Genomic DNA, 11615 nt, shown 5'->3' with positions numbered 1-11615 from the left:
AGATTTTCCACTGCTGCTCCACCCCATCCCCACGTCTCGCCAAGACACTCAAGCTTCACCACTTGAACTCTTCGGAAGTTACCGAGAGAGCAGATCCCGCCCTACCGACGGGTACACAAGGTGAGGAAAGTTCAGCAGAACACGGATCATCGGGGGACCCCCTCCGTTAGTCGGTGTCTGGGCGCAGTTGGTAAGTTGGATCTGGCAATCTCGCAGATTTTGCTGATCCCGCTACACCACACTTCCGGACTCGGCTTCGTCCTCACTGCTGAGTCGAACTGACGTTCAGCGAACCGAGGGTTCGGACGGCTGTCTGGGGAGGCCGAGGGCGACGGACTGCGGCGCTTGCTTGTTCTCTTGGCCACAGTCGCGTCACCCGTTGAGCCGATCTCTTCGGAGGCCACCTTAGTAGCCTCCTGGAGTGCCAAGCTTTTGCCGTGAGAATTAGTGCTCTTGGCTTGCGCCGTTCCGGCAGCAGCCCTGGAGCGTGTCTTCGCACCGCTCTTCGCAGTGCCACGAGTCATGACAAACAGTCACAGCGGAGACCAAGAAGAGGAGCGCACAGACAGCTGCTCGAGGCTTTAACTGTGAAGTGAGCCTCAGCCGCGCTCGCGCTGCCAAGTCGATGTTTTTGACTTTGAGAATGAATAAAATTTTGTGACGTACACTTCTTCATTCTGATTGGTCGGTAAACCGAGCCTAAGTGGTAACGGGGTACGTAGCCCTAAGTGCACCCCTAGTTACATGAAGTGTGACACGTCATACTTCGGGATGTTTGGTACAAAGTACCAAGGTTGTCCGAGGCCAACCATTGGCGGATGACATTGCTTTTCTATAGGTGACTACTTGTTTGTATAATTAAATCAAGCTTAGCCTACCTATAAATATACTCAGCATAAACCCTCCCTTTAATTGGTCACCTCGCTCCCTTTAAGTAAAAAGAGACCTGTGGACTGCCGCTCACTGAGAGTTTGTATAAGCTTACTCTCGGAAACCAACTTCCTCTACTGTGTGACCCCGTCACAATATTATTTGTGAAAAGGAAGCTGCTTTTAAAAACTGCTTTTAAAATGAGTATCCGATTCGAAACGGTTATGACAGGGTAAACGAAATCGCTGGACTAGCACGGGACTCTGGATAAAATCCAGAGAACGTGTGCAAATACCCCCTTCTTTTCCCGCGTGCAACCTTATCTCATTCCAGAATCAGCGGCTCGAGGAACTATGGTTACTTTGTACTGTGTCGTCGTTGGTGTGGCTGGGAGCGCGTTCCCTGTGGACATTGACGAGAACAAGTCCGTGGGGCACTTGAAGGACGCGATCAAGGAGAAGAACGCATCGACGATCACATGCGACGCCAAGAACCTGCAGCTCTTCCTGGCGAAGAAGAAGAAAGGCGCTGGGATAAGGCTAACGGAGAACGACGTGAAGGACGGTGTCAGTGACACGAGTGATTTGAAGCTATTGGGCGTTGCAGGAGCGCCGCTCAGCTTGGTTGGCTTGTCGGAGAAGGACGTCAAGTTCGTACCCACGCTAGAGGATGTCGAGTCGATGAACACACCTGTTCACGTGCTGGTGGCGTTGCCTCCTGGGACAAGTAGTGCGCCTATTTCTGATGGGACGGACTTCTGGCTGTCGAGATTTCAACATAGTGAAGTTGCAAAACTTACGCTACTGCCGACACGCGGAGATCTAAATGAATTTATCGGACAACCTCTCCCTGTAAAGATTGGGTTACCGCAGTCTGTGTTTCAAGCTTGGTCGAGTCCATCGATACTAGGCCAACTCCTTCGAGATAAATTGCTCGAGCTAAACGACATTTCGCCGTGCGAATTTTTAAAAGATTCGGTGTTTAGCGCTGCGTTCCTGTATGGATGGGGATGCCACAGAGAGTGCATTTCATTATTTCTGGGATTCAATTATCCGTGTGGTGCTCGGGTTTGTGTTTAGGCGTGCTTACATCAACCGGGATTCGAGCAGGAAATCCTCGTCAGGTTTGAAGCGACCCGACTTTTTGTTTGCTTTGGATCATATCTGTGTTTTTCGTGGTGAGGAGAAAGAACCTCGTACTTCTATCACTGTGCCTCGTGAAAACGCTGGTGTGGTCCTACGGTGGAGTGCCGTATGTGTTTGGCTATGCTGCGTCGGGCTTCGAGCTAGAATTATTTGCTATCTATCAAGACGTCACGGGCAACGTTAAAACCCACCTTATTGGAGGGTTTAACTTGCAGCATGCGCCGGAACGTTTTCGACTTGTACTGGCACTTCTGAATTTGTGTCTGCTTTTCCCGGCAATTGTGCAAAACTGTCCGGCCTCGGCAGGGACCGAGTTCATGGACATCCATCGCGCCAATGGCGTCAAGGTGCGGTTGAGTCCGATTTTCGTCGATAAGATCTTTCATACACAAGAAGAGTATCGTCGCGTGTAGCAGATCTACGATTCTTTGAAAGCTTATGGGGTTCCTTGTGCCGATGCAGTCGTCACGGTGGATTCAGACCAATTGAGGTTGACACTTAAGCCCCGCGGCATTGAGATGAAGCCATGCAGCTTGAGTGAACTGTTCGTCGCGCTCGGGAACGTTCTCGAGGCCCTTGTAGTCCTCCATCGCAACGGGTGGATGCACAGAGACATCCGTTGGTCTAACGTGATCAAGCATATCGACCGCGTTGAATGGTTTTTGATCGACTTCGCTGATGCAGCTCAAAGTCCGCAGAAATATCCCAGCGGCGATCACTTGACGCACGACGAACACGCTTCAGATATTTTTATGGAAGGTGGATCCCACACGACTGCGGTTGACTTATGGGCCGTGGGATACCTGGTGAAGACAAGTAAGATTGAACGGGAATGGACTGCGGAGCCCGAAAGAGCGCTTTTCCTAGATCGGTTGATGAACCCAGACCCGAGTGCTCGGCCGACGGCAGACGAAGCCTTACAGCTTCTGTCACGTTTTGAACGTGAAGCTGCTGAGCAGGAATCACAGGGGAAAGGGTGTGCGCAAGAAGCACAGACGTGCCTGAATTTTTACATCGCTATGGCACTACCATTACGCGCTGGGACGAAGTACTATGTAACTAACAACAGGAGTAGGATGAATGAGCAACAGACGTTTTTCTCATACTTACTTCGAATGTATGAGGAAATCTCGGTTGACCAAGAGAAACTCGTTGACACACGCGGCAGCTATCATGCGGTGCGAATGTGGCCACTGGTTGTCGGATACGCCCGCCTCCACGGCGGCCACCCCGATACTATCTATAGTCGGTTAAGTACACCATCGCAGCCTTCTCTATTAATCCCTGAACGCTGAAAATCGGCGCGGTCTGCACCGTCGCCGGCATGTTTGCGTTGAGGGGACGGTGCCAAAGTTTTTAATATCACTCGTCGTGATTGTGCCGTAGTCGGTGAGTTGAGTGGTAGAATGAAAAGCCGGTCTTTTGCATCTAAATAAGCTCGGAGCAGCGGGAACATCGTGACACTTGCGCAAACGCCCGAACTTCCGCGTCCACGAAACAGAACGCCGACCACACGGCAGCGCTGTCAAACAACGCGCAGTCCACGTCCAGCTCGATTATCGCCAGCAGTGCTTTCCTCACCTTCCCGGCTCTCCACACCATCCACCCACTGCCGCCTCCCCGCTGTTACCGTTGCTGCAGTATCCGCCACCCGCATGCCGCCCTTCTACTGTCGCGGACGTCGCCACCCTTGCTCACCACCTCATTCACTCTGCCCCCTCACGCTTCTTCCACTCTAGCTCGCCACCGTCGCCACCATTGCCGCCACTCCACTCACTCGCCGTCCCAACCTTCTTTCCCTCTTTCACTCTTTTTTAAACTTAAAATAAAATGGCAAATATTTAAAATAAAATGCATAAATTTTAACAAGTACATGCAGTATTTTTGGCTAAAACCACATTTTATGTTACGGTCGGAGGTCATAAGAATTTTTATTCTCTGGATTTTAAATCCAGAGTTCTCTGGATTTTAATCCAGAGTTGTTATGGCAATCTGACTGCGAGGTCTGAATGTTGAAACGGAAACTTAATATTATATCACAATATACTGCAATCATTACAAGACGAAATGCGATGTCGCGTGTGCCTCAATACACATTAAAGGAGTGTTGGTCCATACTAGCGCAACATTCACTGGGTTCCCAGGCACTCATCTGTCACTATTCTAGTTTCGTTTTCTTCCCTTCCCCCAAGCTCCCACGAAACTATTAATCCACAGAGAATCAGGAACGAATGCACATTCTCGGACGAAACCACGGGATCCAGGAGGAAACTGATGAAGTCGCTGATCCACGGATGATTTTCCACCTGGTACAGTGCAAAACATTGGTTAGTTTAGCCATTTCAAGACACAAAATACAGCACACGTACCCGGAAGTCATCACTCTCAGCACAACCAACGAGCACAGTGGCGATAGCTTCAGTACGAAGACGCAGGAACTTGCCCCATTGAGATCCGTCTAGCATTGCAGGAAGCAGAGGCTCCATTAGTTCATTCGCTATTGGGTGGATATCCTCACGACAGGGTGCTGCAATTCGCGTAAGACCAGACACGATACGGTTCGCTGTCGACCTGGAATATCGATCCAGTTTATTGATAGCCTGACAGAGCGTCACGACAGCAAGTTGACGGCATGTTGCGTACTCTGCACTAGCTTCGGGAACTGTGGAGGCTTGTAAAACTTTACGCTACGCAGTACCGTGGAATTAATCCGTTGGGGCCGTCCATCCCTCATTCTATTCGGTATTCCCAGTATAAAAGTACACTAAATCCAGAGCTTCCCGTGCACCGCACGGCATTGTCGTTATGGCAATCTGACTGGAGGTCTGAATTTTGAAATGATAGCACACGGAAACTTAATATTATATCACAATATACTGCAATCATTACAAGACGAAATGCGATGTCGCGTGTGCCTCAATACACATTAAAGGAGTGTTGGTCCATACTAGCGCAACATTCACTGGGTTCCCAGCTGGGACAGCGGAAGATCACGATCTTGTGCTTCGGTGATTACGTACTGCCGGCAATCAGAGCCTTCTTTTGTGAGAGAAAGCCAGACTTGTAGAATCACATTGCTGCAGACTCTTCAGTGAAGAAGTGAGGCATTTTGTACCCCACAGCTTAATGCTGACATAAAAATACCGTGTTCGCAAGCAAATTATGGACATGTATCAAAACCGGTACTTAGCGATTGTGCGATCACTTGTGAGCCACACAAGTTGTGGCTCCGCAACGGACTCGGTTGAGCACTTGACACCTTACCCTGAACTCTTTCGATCAAGCTCTTATTAAGAAGCAGCAATACTAGTACTGGTACTGTACAGACGATCCGGTCGGGAGGCCGCACTGTATTACTATATAGAGAAATTACAATTCGGAGCTGTACCCAATATACGGTACAATCAATTAAACTCCTGGCTCAATGATGGATTGTCGGTGTGTGGCGGAGATCTGTCGTCGATAGTGTGTGCAAGATACGTGTAGATAAAGTTTGGTACACAGATACATACAGTAGATACACACTTTTCAACTGTAGGCATACAACATGCAACAACCTCTGACATATTATCAAAGATCATCATCTTCGCTATCGGCATCCTGAACATCTAACTGATCTGGAATGGAATCCAGGTCGCTAGTATCGTCGAACAAGTCGATATCATCCAGTTCTTCACCAAAGTAGTCGTACGTGTCCACTGAGTCGAGTAGGCTGCTGTTGATGTAGTTGAACGCCAGCTTTTCCATTGTGACAGCATTCATTCGGTTCCGTCGCTTCGACCACAGAAAGGAGTACACACTCCACACTCGTTCTGCAGCAGCCGAGGACGTTGGTACACTCAAAACTTTGATGGCAATTGGCGCCAGCAATGGAAACATCATGCGTCCGCAATGGACCCAGTACTCCAGTCCTGGCAACCTCGTGTACTTTTCGTAAAGGTCGCTCGGGGAGTTGAGCTCGAGAAGAATGTATGCGGATAGCTCATCGTTGCAGGTTTTCTCCAGATTTGGATTCGTGTAAAACAATGGTATGTAGTCGCGCAACTGCTCTGTCGTGTCCATCTTGTCTGTTGCGTCCCACGTCATGGTCTGGGATTTGGGTGTGAGAAGATATGCACACCCCATCGAAAAGGTATGCACGAAGCACCAGCGTTTAAGGACGATGTCCTTCAAACGAATTCCGATATCATCGCCATGCCAGAGCGACGCCTTTGTAACCCATGTATCTTTTAGACGGATGAAGCAGTAGTACACTTGAAAGAGATCTCTTCCATCCTTTTCGAGCTTTCCAATCTGCTTCGACGGAAAACTGAGTAACCTTTTTAACTGCAACAGCTTGCGCCAGAATGCGCCCGAGTTGGCAATCCGTCGGAATGTGTTCACGGTATCCTTGTTCTGTATTTCTTTGAGAATGTGATCACAGCCTGGCTCTGCAAGATTGCGAACAGCCAGCTTCGCCTTGTACAGGTTTTCACAAGCATTGAAGTGGGTATACCACCTCGTCGGGCAAGGTAAAGTGCGACCTTTTTGAATAGTCAAAACGTCACGGAGTCTCTTGAACTCAGCGACGACCAACTTGTGGTCGTTGACAAACTTGACCAGGACGTTCAAGTCGGCAAGGACAGCGGCGAACTCAGGGATTTTACACACGTCTTTAATCAATAGATTTAAGACATGAGCACCGCATCCATTGGCAAAGATCGTTGGGTATTTCTTCTCAATAATTGCCCACGCTCCGCGCATGTTGGGGGCGTTGTCAGTGACCACCGAGAGACAGCGATCTGGACCAAATTCCTCTATCACTTCCAAAATACCGGCAGCTATGTTCTTCGAGGTTTGCACAACTCCACCTGTGCTTACTGATTTCAGGAAAAATGGCTTGAAGCCTGGAACAATGACGACGTAATTAACGATATGCTCGTTTGAGTCGTTTGACCACCCATCGCTGACAATTGAGAACCACTTTGCTGACCGAATGGCTTCTCTTACACGCGACAACAGTTTGTTGTAGGTCGAATTGAGATGTTTTCCAGCAATCGAACGCGCCGATGGCATGATTTCAACGTAGGATGGCCGTAGAAGTCAAATGACTTTCTTCATGGCTTCGAATCTATGACTCGAAATGGAATCCCAGTACGGAATACCAGATCTGCAATTGCAGCGTCAATATGAGCGGCATCAGCTTTTGAGATGGCGTCCAGAAAATTAGCCGTCGTCTGGAGGAAGAGGCGTTTCTTATGCGGACTCGCAGGACGAACGTGAGTTGTAGCACGCTTGGTGCCAACCGACACAACAACTCTGCCGGCACGAAGATGTTTCAGGTCCATGAACAGGCCTTTTTCGTTTTCACTTATCCCTTCACAGTTGTTTGAGACCTTGTGTGAAATGACGCGCTCTCGCGCCCACGGAACATCGCGTCGACAAACGCGACACTTGCCTTTCTTGACGCCTGATTTTGACAAGTATGAGTTGATGTCGAACTGCAGAGGGTCGGGTGTTCTTCTGGCGGATAACATCGTGTCGATCGCGTTAATGAAACTGGACGGCGGAGATACCATTGATGAACACGTTGTCGTAAGATGGCGCTGGAAGAAGGGTAGACTTGTACTGTAAGGTATTGGGCAGAGCAGATCGAAGAATGGCGCTTCGGAGAGTAAACACCATGGTATAGACATCTTGGTGAAGCTCGCTATAAGTGAACAAAGTCGTCTTTAAATGTGCTATCCCGCAATACTCAAGCGCGCTTCAGATAACCTACTTATAGATGAAGCATGTCGACACCTTCAACATCTTATCCATAGCTGAAATCCTACCTGGTTGAAGGAGCTTTGTGTGCAAGATACACGTTTCCGAATTTTAGTACACACATACTTTACGTATTCCTACGCGTACTCTAATCTACATGTATCTGTAGATGCGCACATTAGTCGTCGATGTGCATTTGTCATTAACCTGTTGGGAGGAAATTGATAAATGCCACCGCAAGCCGACACCAGTCGAGCCACTTCGTAGTTAACGAACCGCACCCTCGCTACTTCCAGCTTGATTTGTGAGCTCAAAACGTGTCTCATACACAGCGCTCTTTAAGACAGGCAACGATTAGAAGCATCCTGAAGCAGGAACGCATAGTCGAAGCCATAGCATTGCAAACTCTGACCACAAAGTCGCACCGCTCGGTTTGCCTTACCGAGTTGGACTCCGAGCGCACAAAATGGGTCACTAGCTGGCATGAAATACTCTAAAAAAAAAACGATTGTATTTACATGCAATGCGGATGGATCTGAACGTTTACCATCACTTTTTGTGGGAAAATCAAGAAGATAATAGCAGATCCCACTATTATCATTCTTCGATCGTCCTAGATAGAACAAACATAATCAATAGTTAAGTACCTCTGAATAACAATACACATTATTTTAGCTTTTTATTCACTAATTAGAGGATCGAGGCTAGCTCATTTTAAGTTTGTAAGCTGGCCCCTCTCAAAAACTATATTTGAAGGAATTACAATTGGGGATATCAATACAGGCTATCGACAGAGAACACGGACCTTGATTTATCTCTATCGACTTCAAACAGCTACAACCGTTTGCGGTTTTTCCAAATGACCGGCTCACAGTGAAATACCAGAGCAAAAACAGTACGTCAGTTTTAAAGTCTGCCATCACAACAGACGATCATCTCTCGTCCGCATCGTGCGACTCATGCACCGGCAAGCGGCGACATTAGGCTAAGGGCTAAAAAGGTAGCTAAAAGGTTCGGTAGCTTTTAATAAAAGGCTAAATTCTCTGGATTTTAATCCAGAGTTGTTACGATCTAAACGGAGGTCTGCATTCTTAAACCAAAGCACCTTTTACATTCATAACTTCATCAAAAAGGTTGCAATCATTTCATATCGGAAGACGATGTCGCTTGTAACTCCGTCACAATGATGGTCACTCATACGGCTGCGGATAAGATAGAAAAATATCTTTCGTTTAATAATGGAGCTCTTGTAGAATCATTTAACACATAATGGCACGACCTCATTGGTAATCTCGCAGAATAAACTCATCTCGTCTTCCGATATGAAATGATTGCAACCTTTTTAATGAAGAATTTGCTAAAAGGTACCCTTTAGACCAAATCGGAGCCCTTATGTAGGACCTCCACAATCAAGTGCTATTGGATCATAGTCGGCAAAATCAAACAGTGTTATTGGTCAAATATCATTTTATTTAGTTAGTAATTCAACTCCAGTTCGCCCACCTTTAGCCCTACCCACCCTTGCTTGGGACCAGCCTTTAAAGGTCAGATTGGCCAAAACTTTGGAAAGGCACATTACAAGTATCTGGTAACGCTTACCAATTCTATCTCTATCTACTGCTAGTTTAAGCTCATAGTAGTATGATTAATCTATTTAAATGACTTCTCCGGTTCTTTGAGGAGTTTAAAGAGTTTTTTTTAAGAAAACCTCGTGTGTTTGGTTGTTCCATATTCATTTTTTTACGTACTCGTCTGGTCCGAAAAAGAATTAACAGCTCTTTAAATCGGCGATAGCTTTGGTCGTACAGCTCCAACGGAAGCGTGGTTGAGCTAGTTTGGAAGCTCTACTTACGTTGCGTCAGCACGAGTTTTTTGTGAGCAAATTTCCCGCCAATTTTGCCAATACCTGACCATTTGAACTCTCACTTTATGGAGGGGTGGATTTTTTTTTCGCTTTGGCGTCAAAAATATTCAGAATTAAACTTTAAAATATACTAGAAAAAGCGCAAACGGAGCTTAATCTAGTGGTATATACCTAAAAGCAATTGGATCCATTTTCGTGTCAATTATTCTCAATCCGTGTGCTTACAAATTCTTATATGAACTCATTTTAGCCAATCCTAACCATTTCAGAATGGGCATTGACCAATCATACATGCGAGGTTTTTTACAGAAAAACCTAACAGTTAATTCTTTTTTTGGATCGGAGATTGGATGAAAACGCATTAGCCGATTTGTATGTCAAGCTGATTGGCTGTTTTCGAAACGATTATGAATCAGATTGATTTTCGAAGCTCTTTTTCCTTCTTCTTCTTCTTCTTCTTCATAAATTGATTTTTCTGATGATGCTGTGAACAAAAACTTCAGCCTCCACAAAGTGATCATTTAAATGTGTGGTATTGACGCTTTTGGTGGAAACTCGCCTTGCCAAAAACAAAATTGGGGGTAGTGCGAGTAAAGCGCTTTACCATGAAACTCGCTCTTTCTACATTTATTCGGCAGACTTAAAGTTATCGAAATTTAAATGAACCTGTCGCTTTTTAGCGGACCGGTAAAGTAGGATGTTTCCACTAAAAAAAATCCAGAGCTCCCTCGTGTGCAACACGGCATTGTGTTATGGTAGAGTATGGGCATATCTAATTTTCTGTTCGACAAAGGCATATGTCGTGTTGTTTTTTTTTCTGAGACAAAACCCAAGTGTAAACGGCAAATTTTGTTGCGTCTGAGGTTTCTTTTGGGCAAAGATCCGGAACTTCCTGCCGTCACTACGCACCATGCTGCGACTTGCAGCGTCTTCTTATTAACCGAATCATAGTGTGGTTGGAACTTTACATTCTAATCCAGCCGCCATGTTGACGGACAGCCCATTAGTACCTCTTCGATTTTTTGTTGTTGGACACACTGGCAGTGTCTCTGGACTGCAGTGACTGGATACAATTCGAGAAGTTCTTGACGGTCAGTCTGCCGGACTGTCTGGTCGTCAGAATGATGGATTCCATTTTCCATCATGGAAACTGGGCCTGCTTAATTCAACACCACCGACTCGTCCGCATGAAGTTTTGTCAAGTTGCTTGGCATCAGTAGCGGGATATTAGTACTACGTAGTAGTAACCAGCTGCATGCTTGCACCTCTGGCTGCTAGGAGCATCAACTTAAGGCACTAATGTACTACATTTAATAGTTCGTAGAAGTAATCGTGCTCTCCCGCTCAATACTCTAGGGTCAGTTTGCTAACTCGGCCGATGCGGTCACGTGGTCGTACAAGACGCTGGCCACCACTATGGCCACCACAGCAAATCCGTCCAAGTGATAAAGAACCGCGTGATGCACAGGCTCGCCACGAATAACAATCCGACATAACGGAGTGGAATGGCACGGCGTGGACGGCGTTTGCGCAAGTGCCACGATGTTCCCGCTGCTCCGAGCTTATTTAGATGCAAAAGGCCGGCTTTTCATTCTACCACTCAACTCACCGACTACGGCACAATCACGACGAGTGATATTAAAAACTTTGGCACCGTCCCCTCAACGCAAACATGCCGGCGACGGTGCAGACCGCGACGATTTCCAGCGTTCAGGGATTAATAGAGAAGGCTGCGATGGTGTACTTAACCGACTATAGATAGTATCGGGGTGGCCGCCGTGAAGGCGGGCGTATCCGACAACCAGTGGCCACATTCGCACCGCATGATAGCTGCTGCGTGTGTCAACGAGTTTCTCTCGTCAACCGAGATTTCTCATACATTCGAAGTATGTATGAGAAAAACGTGTGTTGCTCATTCATCCTACTCCTGTTGTTAGTACCATAGTACTTCGTCCCAGCGCGTAATGGTAGTGCCATAGCGATGTAAAAAT

General features: G+C 47.0%; 1 protein-coding gene and 1 pseudogene across 1 annotated transcript; one reads left to right on the top strand and one right to left on the bottom strand.

Moving 5' to 3' along the window:
- Positions 1 to 1223: 1223 nt before the first annotated feature.
- Positions 1224 to 2992, top strand: PITG_19574 (annotated as a pseudogene; the record flags this gene model as incomplete).
- A 129-nt stretch (positions 2993 to 3121) lies between these two features.
- PITG_19573 (uncharacterized protein) lies at positions 3122 to 4813 on the bottom strand (the record flags this gene model as incomplete). Its single annotated transcript, XM_002896111.1, has 6 exons — positions 3122 to 3255; positions 3382 to 3537; positions 4231 to 4321; positions 4385 to 4473; positions 4659 to 4702; positions 4779 to 4813. 6 exons carry the CDS (start codon positions 4811 to 4813, stop codon positions 3122 to 3124), a joined length of 549 nt encoding a protein of 182 aa, XP_002896157.1.
- Positions 4814 to 11615: the final 6802 nt, after the last annotated feature.

Source organism: Phytophthora infestans, genomic scaffold (genome assembly GCF_000142945.1).
Source record: "Phytophthora infestans T30-4 supercont1.104 genomic scaffold, whole genome shotgun sequence".
NCBI classification, from domain to species: domain Eukaryota; phylum Oomycota; class Peronosporomycetes; order Peronosporales; family Peronosporaceae; genus Phytophthora; species Phytophthora infestans.
This window is presented reverse-complemented; position numbering and strand designations above follow the sequence as displayed.